The following is a 26,370-nucleotide window of genomic DNA, read 5'->3' as shown; positions in this document are numbered from 1 at the left end:
AAATAGATACGAGAGTATGTACAATGTATTTAAACACGCAAAATAATTTAGAATCAGTAATATATTGTGATTCATTTGGTATAATGGGGTATAATTCTTGGTAATGTATTAGCTTTTATTAATGTCAATATTTATTTGCTCAAGGTAAAAAGGTTATTTTTTCTGTTTTAAGTTTACTGTTTCAAGTTAAAATGACAAGTTAAACTATAAGCAGACAGAAACCTCAATTTGTAAATAACACAAGGTATGGTGAATTACAGACTTAAACCATTTTTTCAGTGTTTTGGATACAGCAACTTGTGCATCCTCCTCTATCTTTGTCCATCCGTTTGCCATTTCCCCAACCTTACTGTGTGATCTCAGGCAGTATAAAAATTTGGGTCAGCTGGGGTCTTTAAACTATGCACCATGTATGTTCACTTCTCATTGGTCAGTTTCCCTAGTTAAGGTGTTGCAGCTCCAGGATCAGATCACCATTACAAATCAATATAGCCTGATCCAGATCCTCTTAGTAATACAGCATTTCATGATCCAGCTCCAGTGATCCCAGATCCGATCCCATTTTTCTTCCCATTGACTTCTATACTCACTAGTGATTATACCAATAAGTTATTGCGAAATAACAGTTTTAGTACTCCTGTAATGTGAGGGGGACATTTCCCCATCATTGAAAAAGTGAAGGGGACATTACTCCATCGTGACCTCTGTCATCTCTCTAAAAATGTGCCTTTTAAAAATCAGGCTGTATATGTTTTTTTTTTTTTTTTTAATACTTTTCCCACATTGTTAAATCCTCTGTTCGTTTAATGCTCCTTCAGGATCTCTTTCCAAATCTTTCTACTCTTGTTCTGTCCCATTAACGTCATACTTTTATATGTGATGTTCTGGCAAGTAATATTTGTTGCACTTACATTCAATATATTATATTTAATATCAAGACATTTAATTAATATTCAGCAATGAATAGTGTTACTTTCAATTTAGTGTTTACAAATATAATTCAAAATTATGCATGGTGAACTCCAAAATAGGATTATTTGTTCAATGCTGGTTGCATGGTGAAGCCATAGAGGAGTGCACAACCCTTAAACCTCACAGATGATTCACCGTCTTTTTAAGAACTAACCACATGTCTCCCTCCCAACCTGGAAGGCTGCATTCTTATTGGACAGCTCTGGTATGGAAACTCGAGAGGTGCAGAATGGTCTGTGTTCAAAAGAAGCTGCGGAGCCAGAGCGCACTGGGAGTCAGTCTTGTTTCATGGACAGTATGAGAGTGACTGCGTTGTGCATTTTTTCCACTCTCTAACACCGCTGCTGCTTGCTGTAGTGCAGATGGTGCCTTGATAAATAGTCTTTTTTTCCACGAATCCTTCAGCAAGCCATGGCTTAGGGGAGAGACATGAGTATCCAAACAGAGGACAGTATAAGCCTGTGTAAGAAGGCTCTGCAGATCGTTTCAGACCTTTGCCTAGGAGGGCAAGTAGAGTCGGAGAAATGTTTAGGCATCTTTCCAGTGGAGAGGAGCAAACCAGGTAAAGGTAGCGCAGGTAACCTGGATTCCAGTCTTGGCTATTGTCTCATTTGCTACTCCTACTGCTCCTGTAATTTTACATTGTGCTACCTGTTAGCTGTGCACACTGAGCTCAACTATGTGGGATGTGAACGCTTCTAAACCGAGTGCAGCAGTTTGTGTGGGCGTCGGAAAGATTAACTTTTTCCTATGTGGCAAGATTGGCGTTTTTACGCCTTGCTGACCAAGGAAAAGACAGCTTTTTTCTGGTTAATACAGTTTCTACAGCATGAATTGTCACAAAACAACACACCTCTAACAGAGTAAATAAATTAACTTAATATAATCGACAAAATGATACGCGACATGTTTTCAGTGTGTTTTCGTAAGAATTAGATTTTTTGGTATGCGTTATTTTCTTTAAAACACATAAACCAGCCAGCGTTTTATCATTACCTTCTTTAGTGTGATTCATAGTAAAGCTTTTCGTTTTTTTTTTTTTTTTGTCTAGTTGATTTTTGTTTTTGAAACGTGCATGTTTGTTGATTGATAGGCATTTTCTACAGCCCGTTTTTCTTATTTGTTTTGACAAATGCATGATAAAAGATATAAGTAGGGTTTGCTTTACTTTATGCTTCACATAAAGTATTGAAACAATACACGTCCACCTGTTACTTTATATAGTAATGCAACAGGTTAACTGCCTTTCTTGCGTTGAATATCAGGTATAGTTTTTTATGACAGACATGTATTGATTTTGGATGCTTATATATATTACTTCAGTCTGCAAGAACCATACACAAATCTCTGAATGGATCATTCTGTCCATTCATATGTTGCTTGAAAATCTCAGTGCGAACATTAAATAAACGATAGGTTGTAAACCATTGTTGATATTGCATGGCATTTACTTTGCCTTTGGTATTTAGGCATGCCTTTGAGGTATCACAATATTATGTATTTGTATTGTATTATTATTTAAATATCCTTACATTAATTTTATTAATCTTTTCAGTACCACAAATGAGTAACCCATTGGATAGGATTTTGTAATTGATAGCAATTAGGTTTTAGTGATAGATTTGTGAAGCTATGTTTTAATTAGCCAAGTCCATATGGAGTTAATTCCCATGAGAAGGTAATTAGTGATTTGAACTTCACAGTTGAAACACTAATACTGCTATCTCATACTATTAGGATAATTAACAGATTACATTTTAAACACTTGCACATTTTCAATGGTAATTTATTTGTATCAGCCTGGATATTTTTGAAATGTACTTGTTGATGACAATTTTATGGCACAAATAATAAATGAGCATGGAACAGGATGTATTCAGTACCTCTACAGGCAACAATGGAAAATAAGAGATACTGTGGACACATGCAGAAGATAGATATAGTTTGATACAATTTTGTAAGATTCAGTTTTATAATTAGAAATGATGCATTTTGAGGGTGCACATTATCTTAGGTTTTAATTGCTCTGTTCTGTTAACTACTATACCATACATTCTCGCAATACAGTTTAAACTAAACAATGGCTTCCACTGACTTAAATTCTGTTATTCATCGCTTTCATTATTGCAAACATACTGTTAAGTAATTTACCTAGCATTCCTAAAACCATATGCCTGACTTGTTTACCTCATGGCACATTTTGAAGGTGGAAATTAGAAGGTAATGTGCAGTGCAAAAATACATTGATTTAAGGCTTCACACCTACCTTACAAATACCCAGAGATACCGCTCGATATCTCCAGTGGTCATTCTGAAAGCAGCAATACCTTGAGTAGGGTGCACTATACAGTCTTCACAGTTTAATTGGAAACAAGACAGTGATTCAGACAAGTGAAAAAGTGATGTCCTCTCGAGGATGACCTTGATCAGGGATGATAGTTCCAGAATACAGCTAAAATATTTTGTAGGTGTTCGTCATTCGTTTCAGAGGTTTGCCTTGGAGGGCAAGTAGAGTGGCAGAAATGTTTAGGCATCTTTCTCTTGGATGAGCAGCAAACCAGATAAAGGTAGCTCAGGCAAACTGGATTCCAGTCTTGGCTGTTGTTTCATTTCCTTCTACTTCTCCTGTAATTTTACATTGTTATATCTGACAGCCGTGCACACTGAGCTCAAATATGTGGGATGTGACAGCTACTAAAACGAGTACAGCAGTTTGTGTGGGTGTTGGAGAGATTAACTTGTTTGTATTTGTGGCCTCAGATTGGAGTTTTATGCTTCACTGACAAAGGAAAAGACCAATGTCTTTGGCTAATATATTTTTTACAGCTTCGCTTTTCACAAAACATGTTATTTGTTATGTAGGTTTTTTCCAGAACTCATTTATCTTACTTGTTTTGACAAACACATAATACAATTGTAAGTAGGGTTTGGTTTGCTTTAAGCTTTGCTTAAAACATTGGAATCATGCATTTCTTTCTGTTGCAGTATTTCAAGTTCATGCAGGAATGCAACAGGTTGACTGCCTTTCTTGCATGGAATGTCAGCTATAGTTTGTCTTTTGCTATTCTGAATGCCTGCTACAGTATATGGCATCAGGCTAACTAATAAAACAAACGAATATGAAAAAATAATGTCTCCCAGATCAGTACAGGTTTTTTCCTTGTTTAACTGTAAGATAAGAATAACTTTTATGAAATAATCCTGTTTCAATAAAGCCAAACATTTATTGTGTTCAAGTTAACAATGAGAGCGTTTTTTTCCAAGTAATTCATTGTTTTTCCATTACTAAGTGTATTATTTATTTTATTTTTAATTAATAGTAAGAAATGTGTTGTATTGTATTCACTTTTATTACTCTCAATACAACAGGTGTGGCATTTCTAGAACAGCCAAAGTATGTTTGTGGCAGTTATCATTTGTTCTACAAATGTTTCAAAAAGACAACTAATCAATTTGAATCACAGCTCGGTTCAAAGACCCTTTACCTTCAAAGATTTAAAAAAAAATAATCTTCAAAGCTATATCCCTGCTGGGTACGGTTGCTTCGGATCCAGCATATATTTTGTGTTCAGTAGCATTACCGACACTGAGAAGAACAGCTGCTAGGCAAACTGACAGAAATATCTAGTTAATGCAGACCAACATTACAGAAGGTATTCAAGGCACAACACTAGTAAATTGCTTGGCAACACAACAGACTTTTGCACTGCTTTATCTTACTAAATTATGGGTGATTTGTTAACCTAAATCACATCAATAATCAGCCAAAATGAAAAGGTTTTAAGTCTCCAGTGTGACATTCAATCTAGGTCCATTGTTAATATAACCCTGACCCTGATTTGGGGATTTTAGCCAGCAACCAATTATATTTTGTGACTGAATATCGTACTTTTTCACATATGGGAATTTCAGTTTTTATCTGATCCAATGACCACATCAGGTTCTTGCACCTATGTCTGAGTCACTCTCTTTTAAAATAAATTGCATTGTCATGTAAAGGGAAGCAAACATTGTTTGCCCACTGAAGTGAGGAAGGATGCAGTGGTGCACTTGTATATACACTAGAAGCTCTTGTTAGGCTGGTGGAGAACACGTTTGTATGATGCAGTCAGAGTGGACTTCTTTTAGCAACTTCATTACCTTGATCTTGAATTTCTATATACTGACTAACAAAGATGTAAACAATTTGCATCATAAAGGTGTATAACAAAGCCATTTTTTACAGGTGCATATGCTCAAGAGCCTTCAAAGTGTAAAGAGTTTATTACCTATGCTGGTGCCCCCATTTCAGTAATTGTAGTGAAGCAGCATCATGGAAACATACACGGAAGACAGAGTATAGGAAGCTAATGGTTTTACTCTTTAATTTGGCACAAACCATGTATTGTATCTAGTAAAGTTATTGGTCCTATCTGCTTTAAATCTTACATGCATTCTTTTAAAAAAACAAGTTGAACAGTATTAAATGTTAAATGCTTTGACATTATCTGAAGCCTCTGCTTTCTCACAGCTACCTTTCCTCTCTCCTCTCTCTCCTCCGTGTTTGTCTGTCATGCTGGTTGTTTGTCTTTACTGTCTGGTTGTTTGTAGACATCTCAGTCAGTCTCCTTGCTGTAGTCGTCAGTTTCTGTGGGCTTGCCCTGTTGGTAGTCTCTCTCTTTGTCTTTTGGAAGCTTTGTTGGCCATGCTGGAAGAGCAAAGCTCTCACCTCTCATGACAATAACGTCCCCCAGAATACCCCCAGCCCGCCTGCAGAGGTGGTGGAAACTGATAAAAAAAAGGAGATAAAGGAAAATGGGAAGAGCTCTGTTAAGCTTATGGAGGCTGCCATGAAGATCAGCCAGACTTCCCCAGACATCCCAGCCGAGGTGCAGACAGCTCTGAAGCAGCACCTCATGAGGCAAACCAGAATACAGAGGCAGATCACAGAGCCCACCTCATCATCCAGGTATCTGTACGCAAGGAATTGATAGCAAGCACACACAAAGTGTCATAATGGTATTATTAGTAAAGAAACAAAAATACATGTGTCATCTATTAATGTCACAAGAATGTAAAATGTTGCAGTAAAATTGCTCCGCTGATATAATCGGCTGTATTAAGATATATAAATGTATATAAAACCCCAAAAAGAGAAACAAGCTCCATTGACACCATCCCTATAATCACCCCAAACACACAAGACACTAAAAAAGAAAGATACAATGCAGTTGTAAAATACCCCTGTAATTAAACCATCAGCTAGTTGCCTATTTGCACTGTGACTCAGAGAATTCAGTGAGCACTATATAATTAAAACGGTGGCTAAGTGGAACTGATGTGCTGTTGAGTTCTGATTCCCACTGGAAACAACCATGCAGCTGCATTACTTCTCCCACAAGCAACAACTACTGACATTTAGTTTAGCCTATCATTATGTGCTTTAGTGCAGTTTCAGGACCAGGCTTTTATTACAGAATGGAGTTGTAGACCACACCAGGGAGTATGTTGTGTTCAATTGCAATGTCATACATTTATCTAAATTGAAGTGTGATGAACTTGGCAAATAAAATACATTCTGGAGTATCGGGGATGTTTGTAATGCAGTGCGTTAGCACATTAATAGTCTTTTGCGCTTTTTTCACTTTGCTAGTTTAGTGACCATAATGAGGTTGTTTGCTTTTTGCAAATTACGATAACTACTGCATGCTTTAAATCTGGATTAATTTAATGAACAAATGACAACAAATGTAACGAAAAAAAATGCAATGTGGTTAAATGGTTTGTGTTTGAATCTTGGAAACTTGCTTGTATTTCTGAAAGGAGAATCCACCCAATAAGCAACTACGCAACCATCAAACCCAATATATAGCCCTCTTGTTGTTTCTTTGGCCCCCCTCCTCCACTGCCTCTACCTTGCAGGGAATGTGGCCCCAAGTATTAACTTTATTAATATACTGTCTCTTTCAGTATATGAAAATGGCTCTTTTCTGAATAAAGCAGTCCAGCAATTTGAATCTTTAGCATTCACATTTTAGGTAATTTCAATCACACTTACAGTACATTGTTTTGTACACTGCTTTAAACAACTGATGAAAAGTGTTGTAGTTGCTAGGAAACAGGCTGGCACAGAAAATCTATTGAAAAAGCCTACTCACACTAATGGGAAGAAAACACAAGTATGTACTTCCAATACTGCAAAAAAAAAAACAATATTGTTGGTCAGTTATTGCTGTTTTAGCTATTTTTTTTAAATCAAAATGGACTAAACAAACCCATGCTTGACAGGATATACAGGTACATTAGCAACATCTTTGACTTTGATAAACTGTGCGGTGCATAACTGACTTCAAAGCATTTGCTGGTATTATTTACAACATTTAATTATTTTCTACCAAGGCGGCAAAACAAAAACATCAGGGAACTACATTATATAACGTGACACAAGCATTGTGCTAAGGTTGGGGAAATGTTTATTTAAATGAATTGATTACATGATATATAGTGTGTGTGTGTATATGTATTGTTTTTGGAGGTGTATAACTTCATACAGTACAATAGGGATAGGAGACCAATGCTAGACATTGGAAGTCCCAACCAGGTCCTTAATTGTTTAATTGATCTTCATCAGGGACAATTAAATAATATTGGAACTGTTTGAAAAAAAAGTCCTACAATTGAATAGACTGGAAGAGCCACGATTGCCTATCCCTGTCATACATGATCAAAAGCCTGTTTGCTGTCCACCATTTAATCAGTATGTATATATATATATTTTTTTGTGACAGGCATAATTCGTTTAGGAGGCATTTGCCACGACAAATGCATGTGTCGAGTGTGGATTTTAGCATGGACAGCTTTCAGAGGAGAGAGACAACCATCAGCATTGGGCGCATAAAGCCAGAACTTTATAAACAGAAGTCTGTCGATTCTGAGGACAACCCAGATGAGAACATTGAAACCTGTGGAAAACTGAACTTCACGCTTCAGTATGATTATGAGAACGAGATGCTTATAGTTAAAATTATCAAAGCTTTAGAGCTGCCTGCGAAGGACTTTACAGGGACCTCCGACCCCTATGTGAAGATCTATCTGCTTCCAGACAGAAAAAAGAAGTTTCAGACTCGAGTGCACAGGAAGACTCTTGATCCCATCTTTGATGAGACCTTTCAGTTTCCTGTGGTGTATGATCAGTTAAGCAACAGGAAGCTTCACTTCAGTGTGTATGACTTTGACAGGTTCTCCAGTCACGATATGATTGGAGAAGTTGTTGTGGACAATCTGTTTGAGGTGTCTGATCTCTCCAGGGAAACAGCTGTTTGGAAGGACATTCATTGTGCCACCGCAGTGAGTATGGTACCTAAAATACATCAACAAATATTTAAAATGTTCCTATAAATATTGTTGTAATTTAAAGACTGATACTATTACATATTTAATTAAATACATTTAAGGTAATTTATGAGCCAGACCTTTGTGGACAGGGTCTATACTCTCAAAAGGTAGCCTACAAGCATCCTTAAAACACAGCAATGGTTTGATATGCATGAAACTGTTGTATGAGACAGTATGCACACAGTCTAAAAAATGTAATTTCAAGAGTACTTCAGTCCCTTATTGGCTTAGTATTATGTAAATGGTATTCTAAGGTGCAAGATAGGCAGTCATTGAGAATAGGTAGACAATTGGTATACAGTAGTGATATTGAGGTGTCCATTAGAAATAAGTAAATTAATAGGTCCCAGTGAAACTGAGCTTTTACTGTTAAAGCGGATTGCCTTTTTTGGATAGTTTTCCTCATGTTTGATAAAGTAAACTATATACATTTGAGAATCATGACCCTGGTCACTGCCCTTTTTTCTCAGTAACTAAGAGCTAATATATGAACCTGACAATTTGTGAATCTGGTGCAGAAACTGGATTACAAACACAAAATACACTCGCTGCTACTGATGTCTTTTTAGAATAGAAATATAACAGAAAACTTGCTGTATTTTAACCCACAACAAAACACTAAAACCACAGATGTAATGACAGAAATACCAATTCACTGCCTTGTGTTCTTATAAGAAACTCAAAAGAAAATACTAATATTGCTAATATAATCTTCCAGGTCACTTACATAGTCAGAATTTTGCCATTAATATTTTGAAGGTTTGCAGTGCCTTTAATGGTCCTCAGAAGAGCACATACAAGCAGACACAAAACATTTACACCACTTTAGGAGGTAGGGTTGATGCTTTCACTGTGTTTATTTTCTTTCTTAATTGGTTTCTTTTGTTTTGTGTGAGCCGTTCAAAGGCTTTAAGAGCTAGACACTTACATTGTGGTGCCATTGTAACTTTTACATTGGATTTTAATGGCATAGAGAAATATGGGCTCTAAAGCATAAATCTAAATCATTACTAAACAGAGAGATTGCAAAATACATAGTAACTGTAGATAGTCCTGAAATCATTGCTCTGTGCACAAAAGTTTCAGTGGTTTTGAAAGCTGTTCATTATTATAGCTTGTGTTTTGTTTGTAGTTGTCTTAATCAGGTAAATATCACATCACTGAAGTACGTTACTACTATATACTATAAGGAAATGTGTTTGTCTGTTAATCTTTAAATGTAATATAACAGATGCCTGTTATCTATCTGTTCTTAGATTTTTGCAGTTTGAACTGCCTATTAAATTAAAATCTTATGAAGTGAACTTCCTAATATAACTGAACTGTTAACAGATTCTGAAACTTGCTCATCCATTCAAAAGCTTCTCTTTTCATTTTATATCTCGGGCCTTCCTCATGCGTGTGGTAACAGTTATGATAATTTTCTTGGCTCAGGTTTGAAAAGGTGTTCTGATGCAAGAAACATAAACGTTTTTTTTTTTTTTTTTCTCCAGAAAACTAATGATACAGATTGCAATAAAAAGCAGGTGTTAATATAATTAATGTAGTTTTAATGAGAGTGTGTTCTGTTTATAAGCCTATTACACTGTACATTCATTGTATGGTACCACATGTTCCTTTGACAGCATGCTATAATTCGTACAAAAATGATTCCTTAGAAACCTGGAGGCATAAAACAAGCACTTGAATGACCTGCCGGTCACTCAGTGTGGTATTTGACTAAAAGCAATCTGGTTTCTATATTTACATTGTAAATGACAGAATATTAAATACGGCCTGCCAGGGCTTTGCGCTTCTCAAGCTCGTCAGTGATGACTGTGGACATGGCATATAACTGGAGGCATGTTCACCACTAATAGTCACTTCTGACATATTTTCCTTGTAGCGTTGACAAGGGGACTTGATTTTTACAACCAAATGGAATTAGAAACTTCCCTTTTAATGTATTACCCATGAAAAAAACATTTTATCAAAAAATTACATGTCATCATTGATTTACAATTGTTTGTTTAATTTTGAGATTCTCATTCATTGTATGGTACCACATGTTCCTTTGACAGCATGCTATAATTCGTACAAAAATGATTCCTTAGAAACCTGGAGGCATAAAACAAGCACTTGAATGACCTGCCGGTCACTCAGTGTGGTATTTGACTAAAAGCAATCTGGTTTCTATATTTACATTGTAAATGACAGAATATTAAATACGGCCTGCCAGGGCTTTGCGCTTCTCAAGCTCGTCAGTGATGACTGTGGACATGGCATATAACTGGAGGCATGTTCACCACTAATAGTCACTTCTGACATATTTTCCTTGTAGCGTTGACAAGGGGACTTGATTTTTACAACCAAATGGAATTAGAAACTTCCCTTTTAATGTATTACCCATGAAAAAAACATTTTATCAAAAAATTACATGTCATCATTGATTTACAATTGTTTGTTTAATTTTGAGATTCTCATATGCTGTTTTATTTTTTCTTTGGAACTTGAGAAATATTTTCCAGGGCTTGAAATGAGTAATGTGCTTGCACACTGTGCATCCCACAAATAATCAACACAAATTGACAACAGAAGTCTGTTTATTTAATCTTGAATGATGAAAAACAAAGTGCTACTGTAGTGCAGTCCAAACATTTATTTAACGTCATGTAATCAAAAAAAAAACAAAACGCAAAAGTCTAATGGAAGCCATGGTAGTAGTACAGTATTTCATGTTAGATTTCGAAGCAGTGTGTTCATACTATAGAGTGTGGCTATAGTGTGTGTGTGTGTGTATATATATATATATATATATATATATATATATATATATATATATATATATATATATATATATATATATATATATATAATAACAAAAAAGGATATGGATCCTGTTCATAATGAAATTTCTTTAAAATTCCGCAGGTATGTTCATACTTTAATTCATAAATTAAACTTTAACTGTAATAAAATTACAAAACTCTTTTGAAAGAAACTTCCTACAGAACATGAATGTATTATAATTAGTAAATTTCTGTACATATGATGTGTCAAAACTATGCTCTTGGCACAAATGTTTGCAATCAAATGGCTTATTGTCTATTGATGCATAAGAGGTGAAAATCTTAAGGAATGATTCTCCACAAGACCAATACATAACCAGATACAGTATACCCAAATCTGGTAATGGCTATAATAGTGGTTAGGGGTGAGACGATACACCAGGGTCACGATACGATACATATCTCGATACTTATGAAAAACTCGTCTCTGCTTGACGGATTTGAAAATATTTCAGATCTATACACAGATTCAATTGAAAATCAATTATATGTGTTTACCACTAAGTAGTATAGCACTTGTTTGAGTTTGAAAAAGCAGTATGTCGGCTATAGTTTCTAGGATATCAGATTTAACTTAATTAAACAAATCTCCATATCACATTTCTGAGAAAGGGAAAAAAAATACTAAGCATTGTGTTTGATAACTATTAAAGTACAATGTTAGTTCATGTGTTTCTTTAGAAAAATCAAAATGTCAAGGCTTTCAGCATTAAGTTGTGAGTTAATTTTTTTTTTTTTTTTTAAATGTACATCAGTGTTTTTGATTGCATCATATTTAACTAACTCAGTAGATTATTATTATATAACCATACATTTTATTACAAAGTATTTGTATTTTTCAAGTTAAGGTTGGGTATATAATTGTATTTTGTATACTGTTCTATACTGTGCTCTTTTAAAATGTGGTTAGAAATAACATTTAAATTATTAGATTTTAAATTAATTATAAAATGAGTATTCAATAAGTAATTTTCATCAGGATTAACATATTTCTTTAAATAAAGTAACATATTCAACCAAATCAAAGTTTAAGGAATATTTAAGCAAATAAAAAAAATATGTATATTAGGTTGCACTGAAATGTGAACAAATATAAAATCAAATTCGTAAGAAATGTAAAAATACACTGTTTTGTCATCTGTAATAAATAGCATTACAGGAAACACAAGACAAAGGTTCTTTCAGTAAAAAAAAAGTTGAGTCAGATACACTTCAGAATTCTTATAGCCTATCCTCCCTCACAAATGACAGACTTTCCTATATCATTATATGATAGGACTTTCCTCATATTATATACTATATCTCTCTTCCTATATATATAATATATATATATATATATATATATATATATATATATATATATATATATATATATATATATATATATATATATATATAAGGAATCACATAACATTTGCAAACGAGTGGAGGCGAACCAGTTCCTAGTAAATGATCTGATCTCAGAATGGGGTTGGGTCTTAAAGAATCCAACTGATTCTGCTTTAACAACGTGACAAGGTAACCCATTCCATACTCTAACCACTCTATGTGAAGCAGTGTCTCCCTCCCTCTGTCATACTGTAGGTCTGTCTCCTTAATTTCCAACTGTGTCCAACTTCTGGTTCTATCAACTCTTTTTAAGAATTTAAAGACAATCATATCCCCACAATTTTTTTTTCCTAGGCTAAATAAATCCAGTTTTTAGCCTATCTTCGTAGCTCATTCCTTTAAGATTTTTAGTCTGGTTGCTCTTTGTTGCACTCTCTCCTGGGCCACAATGTCCCTTAAGTACTGTGGTGACTAGTATTGGACACAGTACTCAAAGTGCAGTCTCACCAGTGCATTACACAACTTCATCACAACTTCCTTGGATTTAAATTCATCTTGTATTATGTCTCTTTTTCCATCCACCTTTCTCAGATTTTCCCTTCAGTGTCTTCTCCCAGTCTGTGTGTGAAGACTCTGTCTCATTCTTTGGCCTTCTGGAAGTTGCAGACCAGCATTTTGGATGTTGCTATTTTGATTTTCCTGTAGAGTTCAAATTATGTTGTAGTTGTTTATTCCCAGTGGTCCTGTGATTTCTATTGTGTTTGATACTTGTTGAAGGCACACGCTCTCTGGTATGTGCTTGGAAAAAACAATTTGCCACCTCCAGCATTTATAGACGTCACTCCACAATCTGTGGGGCTGCTCCAGTTGATACCTCAGAATTTGAAGGATTTGACGTAAACTTGAATGTAAATGGAGGAGCTCAGGTTTGACTGTCTATAGGGAGATCTAGAAGAAACATTTATCTACTTCTAATCATACTCTTTCAGCTAGAAGAGTTTATTACTCGGCCATTATTACTGAGTGTCATGGCATGGTGTTCCTGAACAGTACTTTAGCAAAATTTTACCTCTGGACCATACTGCAGGCTCTACTTCCTCTAGAAACTGTGCGGATTTTGCTAATCTTGACATAGATAATGTTGAATCCATTATATGTTCTTTGCTGTCACTTAATGCTAACACCAATTTTACCATAGAAAATTAACCTACTCTGAACCTCTCTAATTTTACTGTAGCTAAGTTTCGTATTACATTTAAGATCTTATTCTTAACTGATAAGGCTATTCGGGGAATAGGGTCTACATATTTATCTGAATTGCTGCATCCCTTTATCCCTAGATGTCAACTATGCTCTTCAAGTTTTAAGTTGCTGACCATTCCCTTATTTAGGTATGTCACTCTGGGAGGTCATAGTTTTTCTACTTGTGCTGTCTTCCCCTGGAATTCCCTGACACCGGAGGAATTTAAGTCTTTATTAAAAATGTACTGTTTTTTCCACGCTTATGAAAAATAGACATTTTATATTTTAATTGTTAGTATTTTTAACTGTTGTAATTAATGTTTTAATTTCTGCTTGTTTTGTAAAGTGCTTTGGGATGACTTGCCATTAAAAGCACTGTATAAAAATAAATTAATTGATATTAAAAGGTACTGTCATTGGTATCTATGTTTGGCAGTCAGTAGCAAACTGCGCATCAGTCCCTTTTTTTTATGTATCGGTTACCTAGACCCAGGTGGTTTGGGTTCCACCTGTGTCCACTGGTTTTACCTCTATGCTATCTCTAATATACATCACCACCCCTCCTCCTTATCTGCTCTGTCTTCTACTCCTAAACCCACTAATTAAGTATTCCTGTTGCCGCTTAAGAGGTAGGCTACTTTTGGTAATCCCAATGACATCATCATTTTCTGCGGCTACTGAAACTTCTAACTCTAGTAGTGTGTTTTTATTGCTTCATGTCCCAAGTACACTTGATGCATTCTCTAGTTATAGCTATAATATGAAAAGCATGTTTTCCTTCCTTGTTTAATGTTTTAGTTTATAATGAAAGGTCAGTTATGTGCTGCTTCTGCTCTGAATGTACTTCAGCTGGCATTTAGGTATTTAATAGGCTGCATTCACTATTGTATTTTTTCAAATTCCTGTATTAGATACAGAATCTAAATGAATTTCATTTCTCATACAAGGTTTTAATTTGACCTTTGGTTTGTTGCAACAACCTGAGTAAATTGTGATGCTACTGTACCTTGTATTGATCTATTCTTAGATAATCCAAAGAAACTTACATGCCCTGTTTTTTTAATGCTAGAAATAGTAGGCAAAGATAACATTTGCATAATTCCCACTATATAACAGCACATCATACAGCAATTGAAGCACCAGCTGGGCCACATGTTGCTGACTGAACATCCGGGCAAGCGCAGAAATCTGCCAGCTATACTTACAACTTTAATGAGAGGCACAGAACACCACCTGTTATACTTATTAAACATTCAATATGTCAGGGAAAGTCATTTTAAAAATTGGTTTGCATCCTAGTGTAAGAGGAAGTGTTACGTATGTGGGTAGTCACTGAATAATCATGAGTCAGATTTAATAACTCTCAAGTGCTGACACTAGGGTACCAGCAATGGTAATAAAGAAAATAAAACAAAGCTAAAGGTAAAAGTTTACCACACAAGGCGAGTGCTAGTCTCACTAAAAGACATGTCCCTCTCCAGGAACCTACTACACTATAAAACCCTCCTCCTAGTTTAGCTTCTGAGGACGGTAACTCCTCACCCTCTGGCTTTTCACCCACGTCTCTGTTGCTCCTTCATCAGCATTTCTCGTGGCTGCTGATCTTCACGTGGTTCTGCTTGTATATACTGGAAGCCAACTGCTCTGACTATCCTACCTTGACTCAGCAGGACCAGTGACATACCACCACTGACACCATATGTAACAGGGATGTGTTATGTACGTGGGTCGTCACTGATTAATCATGAGGCAGACGTAGAGCACTGGGTGTTGATACGCTGCACAGGTAGGCAGATTTAATAACACACAGGTTCTGACACTAGGGTACTAGCAATGGAAACCCTTGTATCAGATTTAATAAAGTAAACACAGTAAGCTAAAAATAAAGGTTTGCCACACAAGACGAGCGCTAGCCTCACTAAAAGAGACGTCCCGCTCCAGGAACCTACTACACTACTAAACCTTCTCTATACTGGGTGGGATCAACATCCCCTAAACTAACCTAATAAACTGGCCTCCCAGCGACTCTCGGCCCTGACGACAATCCTGGCTGGGCAGCGCCTTCACAGGCAATGTCTTGCAGTTGAATGATTCCATAGAAATTATCCTGCGGAGCAGATGCTGTCCTTGATGTAAACAAAGCAGCCCTCTGTGTTGCATGGTGATGCAGTTGCCTCGAGCTGTGGCACAGATGTTCTTTTAGCTGTGCGCAGCCTCCCTGGCCACACCCCCAGCTAATCGAGAACTCTTGATCCGCTCAGCGCCAGGCGAGCCTACCTGCTCAATTGGTTGCCTAGCCACACCTCCTTTTACGCGTCCCAGCTGCACATATCCGCGCAAGAAGCAGCGACAAGGTTCTCCCTCACACCCAGGAAAATATACCTTGAAGAAAGCAATAATAGTGTATTTGTTTTATGTATGGACTGTTTGTAACTAGTTACATAACATTAACAGTTTTATTTTTCTGTGCATTACACAGTGTGTGGCCATTTGGTCAGCAATAATATTCAGTATGGTTAAGCAATTAGTCAAGAACACTACACACAAACACAAACAATATATTATTAAACAAATTTGCATACAGTGATCCTCCTGCGTGGGTGGTAACAGAAACTAGGTGCATGCTGGAGAAACCACTGCCCTTCTTCCACCAACTTTAAGAATGAAGAGAGTTAATTTAAGCTTCATCCATTGTCAATCTGAGCCAGATATACTATCTGTCTATCCCTGGAGAAGGTTCTGCAAAAAAAAAAAAAAAAAAAAAAAAAAAACACTGACTCCTGTTGCAAACTAGGACTGATTTTAAGGTCCTACATTTAACCTATAAAGCCCTGAATGATCTGGCCCCATCATACTTAAGGGATCTTATAGTCCCTTATATTCCTGGGCGGCCTCTCTCATCCCAGGATGCTGAGCTGCTTACTGTTCCATGGGCTTTTAAGAAAAACACAGATGGTAGGGAGTTCAGTTGTAGGACCCCTGTACTCTCTTTTTTATGTACTAGTTTTTGTAGTTTTACTGTTGATGTTTTAAACTTAAACGCCTTGAGATAGCTCTGCCATGAAAGGCACTATATAAATAAAGTTTTATTTTATTTTATTTTATTTGAATGTATCTTGAAAAGGTTTATATGTTTCATGCATTTTAAATTTCACTGTCTACTATCAAGTGCTCATGCCTAATTTTAAAGATGATTAGCAGAACTTTTAGAATGCTTGGAAAGGGGCCATATTTAAAAAGAAAAAAAAATACCATCATACAAAATCTTTTTCATGTCATACAAAATCAAATTTGGTGTTATATGCTTCAAATAAACAACCATGATGTATATACAGCTCTGGAAAAAATTAAGAGACCACTGCAAAATTATCAGTTTCTCTGGTTTTACTATTTATAGGTATGTGTTTGGGTTAAATGAACATTTTGGTTTTATTCTATAAACTACTGACAACATTTCTCCGAAATTCCAAATAAAAATAGTGCCATTTAGAGCATTTATTTGCAGAAAATGACAACGGGTCAAAATAACAAAAAAGATGCAGTGTTGTCAGACCTCGAATAATGCAAAGAAAATAAGTTCAGATTCATTTTTAAACAACACAATACTAATGCTTTAACTTAGGAAGAGTTCAGAAATCAATATTTGGTGGAATAACCCTGATTTTCAAGCACAGCTTTCATGAGTCTTGGCATGCTCTCTACCAGTCTTTCACATTGATGTTGGATGACTTTATGCCACTCCTGGCGCAAAAATTCAAGCAGCTCGGCTTTGTTTGATGGCTTGTGACCACCCATCTTCCTCTTGATCACATTCCAGAGGTTTTCAGTGGGGTTCAGGTCTGGAGATTGGGCTTGATCTGGTGGTCCTCCATCCACACCTTGATTGACCTGGCTGTGTGGCATGGAGCATTGTCCTGCTGGAAAAACCAATCCTCAGAGTTGGGGAACATTGTCAGAGCAGAAGGAAGCAAGTTTTCTTCAAGGACAACCTTGTACTTGGCTTGATTCATGCCAAAGCTGCCCGATTCCAGCCTTACTGAAGCACCCCCAGCAAGGCTGGAATCAGGCAGATTTGTCTTTGTGAAGGGCGCATGAATCAAGCCAAGTACAAGGTTGTCCTGGAAGAAAACTTGCTTCCTTCTGCTCTGACAATGTTCCCCAACTCTGAGGATTGGTTTTTCCAGCAGGACAATGCTCCATGCCACACAGCCAGGTCAATCAAGGTGTGGATGGAGGACCACCAGATCAAGACCCTGTCATGGCCAGCCCAATCTCCAGACCTGAACCCCATTGAAAACCTCTGGAATGTGATCAAGAGGAAGATGGATGGTCACAAGCCATCAAACAAAGCCGAGCTGCTTGAATTTTTGCGCCAGGAGTGGCATAAAGTCACCCAACATCAATGTGAAAGACTGGTGGAGAGCATGCCAAGACACATGAAAGCTGTGCTTGAAAATCAGGGTTATTCCACCAAATATTGATTTCTGAACTCTTCCTAAGTTAAAACATTAGTATTGTGTTGTTTAAAAATGAATCTGAACTTATTTTCTTTGCATTATTCGAGGTCTGACAACACTGCATCTTTTTTGTTATTTTGACCAGTTGTCATTTTCTGCAAATAAATGCTCTAAACGACAATATTTTAATTTGGAATTTGGGAGAAATGTTGTCAGTAGTTTATAGAATACAACAAAAATGTTCATTTTACCCAAACACATACTCGGGCATAGATAATCTCAGACGAGGTTCTTGGGTCGGAAGACAGAGATCAACCGTCTACAGAAGCGCTCTTTTTAAAGGGGAGATGATTGTCCAGGAAATGGGCCATTACAGGCTACAGGTGTGGACCAATTGAGGTTAATGAGGCCTGTTAGTCTATTAACTCCGTGACGTCATGGTAGGCAGGTGCGTTGGCCATATGTCTTATCTTTTGGTTATCTGGAGCAGCTGTGAGCTCGTTCCTAGCTCGCCACGAGCGCCTCTTGATGGTGAACCTGTTAGCTGGCTCACAATATCTATACCCGCCCCCCCCCTCCCCCACACTGCCATTCCACTGTTTGTGCATAACTTTAACCACTAGTGACACAGAGCTAATTTCTATACAATTTTATAGAGAAATATTGTTTAATTAGTATTATACTATGCACAAAAAGGGGGTACTTTACACATGTCAATTATTTTAATTAGTTTTTACTAAAATCTCATTGATAAGCAGCTTCTTAATAACCAAGTGAAAGGTTTCCAGGTCTGAGGCTGTTCTGTTAATGGATGATATTTGTGATCTTCTCTCAAAATTAATAAAATCCAGGTTGGTAAAGCAGGCTACACTTATAAATCTGTGAGTAAGATACAGTAAGTGGAAATGTCCTTTTATCTTTAAAGCCCCACCCTCATTTATAGAGAACCTGGTCATGGTGAATTCTAATCTACTATATTTGTAAAATGGTGAATGGGTAAGCCACATATTAACACTAAGGGCCTGGTTTTGATGAAACACAGTGAAACCAAAATCGTTAAGGGCAAAGTGCTGTACCGTCCCCTTCATGTTGTGATTTTGAAGGAAGCTGGAGCTGGGCACTGGTGGAATTCCGTTAGCACTGATCAATGAAGAAAAAGTGGGAGTCAGAAGCTGCTAGCAAATTAGGAGCACCTGACATTCCCTTTAAGAAAAAAAAAATAGCTCTAGCAATTGCCTTTACTGTGATCTTGATGGGAAAAAAACCTGCTTGTTTTTGCCATAGCACCATTTGTTAATTTGTTAAGTATTTAGCAATATTTATATTCATTGAACAATTTTGGCATGTGTGACTGCTTTTTTATACTTTCAGCCTTTGCACTAAAGAGCTATATTAATGCTGTATATGAGAATTGTGATTTCTTTTTTATTTATTTATTTTTACTTTAATGCTGCTGTGAAAAATAAAGACTTGTATAAAACTTTTTTTTTTTTTTTTTTTTTAAATACCTAGGCCTACACCGCATACATAATTTCTGAAAGTAATTTAGTCCAACGTTTTTTCAATTTTGATATGAACTAATTATGTTGCTGTCGTTCTTCTGAATATGATGTTTCAACTCTCTTATTTTTACAGCACTTGCTGTTTCCTTTCTGTAAGATCAACAGAGTCTGCATTTCAATCCTAACTCTTTACATTATTGCTTGCAGGAAAGTGTTGATTTGGGGGAAATCATGTATTCTTTGTGCTACCTGCCAACTGCTGGGAGAATGACACTGACTGTCATTAAATGCAGAAATCTCAAGGCAATGGACATTACAGGCTCCTCAGGTATTCTCTATAAGAACATGATTCAAATTGCATGCAATACAAAGTACTTCATTTTGTGGCAAAATGTAAATTATTGTTACATATATGCAATAGATGCACATTCACTCCAAAAGTTAAAAAAAAAAAAATAAATAATAATAACAGCTGTTCATGTAAATTGTAAATTAAAATAATAATCCTCTATAAAACATCCTCTATTAAACCATCCAATTGAAAGCATAATTATTCTTGACATGCAACAATAAACAATTTTATAATAATAATAATAATAATAATAATAATAATAATAATAATAATAATAATAATATCGAGTTGTTTATTTCTGATTTGGTTTATTGACTTTATTGAATGTGTTCTTCTTTGGTGTAAAAAAGTTATTGTCATACTCACAGGTGTTTATATTAATCTCATAAGCAACACCAATTCACCGCAAACAAGCATTTTAAGTGTGACTTTTTTTGTCCTCATTGAGAATTATATTGAAGAGTTGTTTGGAATAGTTCCAATAAACCGATCAGTGTGATACATTAAATTGTTTCCTGGCAAGGTTTTTTTAGACGAATGCAGTGAAACATTACACATGAGAATCTGTTTGAGTTGTATTTGATTGATTAATTCTATGGACTGTGAAACTAAATTGTAATTGCTGTTTATATTTGAATATGATCATGTTTTCTCATATTTGTGTATGAAGGAAATGGTGAACAGGAAGATAAAATTAGGATCTGGAGAACTGAATGTATGCAACTAATTGGGTGGAGATAACTGCAATCTAAAAATGTATTATTTCAGGGTTCAAGTTATGTTGCTTTCAATTCTATATGCAATACATGTACCAACAAACATAATTATTGAACTTGGAATATTAATAATTAGAATTGAAATTATTAATTTTCTAATGCATTTAACAGTAAGTTATTAGATGAGAATGGGATCAATCCAAATCATTTCTAATTTGATCAATGGCATGCTTTCAAGTTATGATACTAATAAGTTGAGCAGACACTTAAGCTGTACTGATTTATAAGATAACACGTAAGTCTCATTATTTAGCTTCATCAACATCTCTATCTGCCATTTTTTACTATGCATTTCATAAGAAAAACAGCAGTTTTTTGGTTAATATTGTGAAGAAATGCATAATTTTATTTAAATGTGACAGGATACTGGTTCCCATGCTTGTACACACACACACACACACACACACACACACACACACACACACACACACACACACACACACACACACACACACACACACACACACATATATATATATATATATAGATAACATAAAATTGTCATTATAATCGGTCTTCATCTTTTTACATTACACATTAAAATTAAATATTTGAGAAACTTCAGAGGAATTAAAAAGGTATGTATTTTTTTTTTAAATTTGAAAACAAATACTGTATGGAGGATTTAATCTAAATAAACTTTGATTCTTTTCCAAACCAGCCATCTGCCTTAATCAGAACTGAAAAGCTGAAAACATATTCCTGTTTTAATTCCAGATCCTTATGTTAAAGTGTCCCTTTTGTGTGATGGACGAAGGTTAAAAAAACGGAAAACCACCACCAAGAAGAGCACATTGAACCCAGTTTACAATGAGGCAATCATCTTCGACATCCCCCCGGAGAATGTGGAGCAGGTCAGCATAGCCATCATGGTGATGGACTATGATCGGTAAGTGTCTGCAGCTTCTGCTAACCAGCTCATCTTCTGCCCTGCCTCTGTTATCCAGGAACATTTGCACAAAACATCACCATGCTGCTCAATGCAACAACATACTGTACTTATTAGCGTCTGAGGGAAACAAAATTCAAATCATAATTACATTCAAAATACATAATAAGTGAACTATACAGAAAGGAGCTCAGAAAAAATGATGTTGAATTCCAGACAGAACAAATTTGTAGCATTCCTTCAGAAGACCAGTGGAAAAGGCTTCCCATTGATGCCGTTGCTGTTATATAACAAATATGGTAACTCGTACTGACATTTCCATAATGCTTGTCAGGCAGCACAGATGAGGAATTGGTTTTTTTTTTTGTTTTGTTTTTTTTATAATTGGAGGTGTACAGGGTGGTTCTATTTCGTTTGGCTGACATTTGTAACAAATCATGTTTGAGTCGCTTTTCACTAATGATCTCCAATCCACTCATGCAATACCATAACAGAAAACAATCTGAATCATTAAAGTGAATTGATTTCTGTAGTTATAGTAAGTCTTGATCTGTAATTAATTAATGGGGCCTAATTTAGAACTGTCATATAGAAAGTAATAAAACAAGCCATTCTATTGTTCTGGATGACTTGTGCTTCAGCTTTTGTTTAATTGAATAATAATTAAAAAAAATGCAAATGTACAACAATTTTATTAATGTAATAAAGTTAATACAGAAATAGTTTAATGGAATTATATGTGTCCAGTAGTTGTAAATGTCTTCCAAGTCCAAAACAAATGCAGTTAATGTTTGTATTTATTTTCCTTTCCATCAGCCTTCATCAGATTTATTAATATGACATCAATCATTTATGCTTCAGTGAAATATGGAGGGGAGGAGGGAGTGCTTTAGGTCATTCTGTATACAAAAAAATTTAGCTTTCAATGGATGCAGTATTATTGTGTTGTGCTCACTTATCTTTTCAGTGTAGATTTGTATGTGTTTTTAAATGTGTCTGAAGTTCTTCTCTGACTTCTTCTCAGCGTTGGCCACAATGAGGTGATTGGAGTGTGCAGAGCTGGGCCTGAAGCCACAGGTCTTGGACGCGATCACTGGAATGAAATGCTGGCCTATCCTCGCAAGCCAATAACCCACTGGCATGCACTGGTAGAGGTAGGGGATTTTTCTCATTTCTTTTTGGAAGTAAAGATAGTAATTTTGTCAACAATGCAATTAGTCGGAGGTGTGTGAGTGTGTCAAAGATAAACTGCAAATCTAAACATATTGTAGTGTCCTTATGTTTACCCATGTCAAGTTACAAGGTAGGGATGATAATCTGTAATTGCTCAACTATAAATGAAGACAGAAAAAATAAATAAATAAATAAATAAATTTATATATATAATATATATATATATATATATATATATATATATTATTCTATATATATCGTGATTCTGAAGCCAGTTTGTGATCTAAGTAATCACAGCTCTGTAAAAACATAAAATAATTTTCTCTGTGGAGTAAATTGATTTTTTTTTTATTTGCTTTCCGCAGTGGCCTAGACAAGCAACTAGTTTCGACAGTCAAGGGTCCTGTCCATCACCAAAACCACTCCTGACACCGTAGAAGGAGTTAATAAAGTCGACTCTGCTCTTAGTGTCAGAAGCTACTGTACATCTGGGGATCAAACAACTGATTATTATTATTATTATTATTATTATTATTATTATTATATTATTATTATTATTATTATTATTATTATTATTATTACTAAGGTTACTGAGACTTGCTAATCTGGGAACACAGACCTTTGAAACGTCACAGACAATCCTGATTATTGGCAATATGATCTGTTAAATTATAATCGCAGTCTTTTAAATGCTTTATTATTAGATTTTGTTCTTCTGTGTCAGTAATGGCTAACAAATTATCTATGGTGCTGTCATTTGATTTAGATCCCCAAGAGTGTACTTAAATATATTACAAAACAACTACATATCATATCAAAATCCTATCTTGTAATGTTTTGTATTGTGAATACAATGCAAGCTAGTTGAGGCATAAAGTGTAGTATTTATCAAACGTAAGGCTTTATACTTGAATATATGTAAAGCTATTGTATTGTGCAGCTGGGTTTATTGGGTTCTTATTGAATTATCACTGTTTGATTATAAGCCTGACAGAACATTGGAAATGGAACCGGGTTGTTAATTCTGAAATTACAGAACAAAATATTCGAAGTGTGAGTGCATGAAGAAACTCAGGCAGAACAGTTTTATATGTTCTTATTAATGTGCTTTTAAAATTGTATTTCATTTTCTCACTTTTCTACCCTTTTAAATATAATTTAATAAAGATAAGGACACAGTGGCTATGTTTACAATTACTTTTAGTAAACTAGAGTGATACATTTGTCTTCCCATAATTTACAATTTTGTTACACACACTTAATTTATTTTTTAATAGAGTGGCATGACCCTAAAGGAAATTTCTGGCTGTTTTGGCTTGATAAACAGTGTGCTGTACAATTCACTTTGTCATATGGTAGGGACAAGAAGAATAATTATTCATGTAACTGCAATAAAAACAGGTCTCATTCAAAATCCTTGACTTGTCTTAAAGGCACAGGTACACATTTAAACAAATGTTTTTGGCTCTTTGTAACAGGGTGACGTGTTACATGCATGGGTAGTCACTGGAAAATACAGACACAGAGCATTGGCGTTGATACGCCGCACAGGCGCCTAGATTTAATTTGAACACCAAACTGACACAAGGGTACCAGCGATGGCAGCCCTAGTGTCACATTTAATAAAGAAATAAAAACAAAAACCAAAGCTAAAAATAAAAGGTTGCCACACAGAGTGACGAGCGCTAGTCCCACTACAAGGAACGTCCTGCTCCAGGAACCTACTACTCTACGGTAACCCTCTCTGTACTGTTTTGGGATCCACATCCCCTAAGCCAACCTACTTCTGTTCTGTTGCTTCCGAAGTCCCAGCCCGATTTTCATTGCTTTGCTTTGTACACTGTGGAGGTGGCACTGGATGCGATCCACAGCGCTCTACCATCAGGGGAAATTGACTTCGACTTGTTTTGGTCGACAGCTGACTGTCTTCTTAATTTTGAAAACACTAGCTTTCAGATTCATAAATACAGTAACAAATACAACTGATGCCAAGAGCAGTAACTCGCTGTATAATCTTGTCAGGAGGCGTTCTCTTTCTGAAGACAAACTGAAAGAACTGGTCTTCCTTTACTTCAGTCTTGGAATTTAAATCCATTGTTTTTTTTTTCTTTTTTAAACTTATGCTAGTATTTTTATATCCAGTGTGAGAGAAGAACCCAATACAACTGCACAATACTTTGCTATTTTGCACATACTTGTACAGGGATACCGCTTAATTTTGCATAATTTAGATTTTTTTTTTTTCCTGTGCATAATTCCCTGGGGTGTAAGGGATTCAAAAGAGAAGATTTCAGGCAGTTGAGAACAAGAGAGTGCTTTGTCGGATTGTGTGTGCTTTTCTTTATTTAAAAATGGTTTCTGCAAAGTGGTATTGTTTATATTGTTTATGCTGCTTTAGTAGTGACTTCAATATAATGCATACTGTATGTTTGCAAGTGCTGTTGAAAAAGATTTTATTGTAGTTTTTAACTAGAAACAAACAAAAGAAAAACTTTTAATCAGAAACCTTTTTGTGACTTTTTGCCCCTAAGAATGATAATATTATTTGTTCGTTCGAATATTAGGATTTTTTCCCAGCTCTAAAGAAAACTATTATTCCATACTGCTTTTTTTAACATCGCACTACTAAAGCTTTTTCAAATATCTTGTTTGTTAGCACCCTCTTTTTGAGGGTGCTAAATTGCATTGTTTCTCCAGCTGTATGACCACACAGATATTTAAAATAGAACTACAGCCTTCTCTTATTGAAATAACCAATGAGCGCTGACACAAAGAAAAGTGGGCAGAGATTTGTGGTGCATGTGGTCAGAATGAAACTCTCAGAATGAAACTAAAAATGCAGGTAAATCAAGATACAGAAATAGCGTACCCATCCTTTTTCCCCATTGTAGCCCTTCAGCCTCTTTGACTTTTTAAAAGTCATTGGTCTTTGCAAATAAAACAAATACATTGTACATGTATAAATATACCTTGTGCAGTATTTGCAAGATATTTATTCTGTCCATTTAATCCACAAACAATTAACTCTTGCAGTTACAACAAAGAAATGATCTGTCAACTACCAGTTGTATCAAAATATTTAGCATCTATTTACAGATGTAACCTACTGTGCATAAATAAATATTGACTAGAGCAGTGTGCTAATATGATATAAAATACATGTAAGATAGATTCTGTAAAAGTAGCTTGATGATTACATGCAGTTTTTTGTTGCTGTTGAATGTGTTATGAAATGTACATACAGTTATGTAACAGGTTAAATATTTATCATAGTTATATATTCAGTGTTCACTATGTAATTGTATTTCTTAGTATAGTTTGGTGATACAAAACATGGACATTGTGCTAAATTACGGTTGTGCAGCAAAACTGATTTTGTGATTGTATTCCTGGCATTTTCTGTATGTATGTAATTTGCAGCTTTTGTGAGAATTAGAGAACAATATTTCTAATGGTAAATGTAGGTTGCACAAGTA

The 26,370-nt window shown here is 35.5% G+C and overlaps 1 protein-coding gene across 2 annotated transcripts; it reads left to right on the top strand.

Annotated features, from left to right (window-relative positions):
- Positions 1–1,217: 1,217 nt before the first annotated feature.
- LOC121319687 (synaptotagmin-10-like) lies at positions 1,218–24,573 on the top strand. 2 transcript variants are annotated; one of them, XM_041257369.1, is made up of 7 exons: positions 1,218–1,534; positions 5,563–5,920; positions 7,740–8,298; positions 19,912–20,032; positions 21,550–21,721; positions 22,746–22,875; positions 23,260–24,573. In XM_041257369.1, the coding sequence occupies exons 1-7, from the start codon at positions 1,402–1,404 to the stop codon at positions 23,329–23,331; spliced, it is 1,545 nt and encodes a 514-aa protein (XP_041113303.1). In that variant the 5' UTR covers positions 1,218–1,401; the 3' UTR covers positions 23,332–24,573. The 2 variants fall into 2 exon arrangements, with proteins under 2 accessions (XP_041113303.1, XP_041113302.1); XM_041257368.1 differs by having other exon boundaries at positions 1,218–1,549.
- Positions 24,574–26,370: the final 1,797 nt, after the last annotated feature.

This window comes from Polyodon spathula, chromosome 8 (assembly GCF_017654505.1).
Source record: "Polyodon spathula isolate WHYD16114869_AA chromosome 8, ASM1765450v1, whole genome shotgun sequence".
In the NCBI taxonomy this organism is placed as follows: domain Eukaryota; kingdom Metazoa; phylum Chordata; class Actinopteri; order Acipenseriformes; family Polyodontidae; genus Polyodon; species Polyodon spathula.
This window is presented reverse-complemented; position numbering and strand designations above follow the sequence as displayed.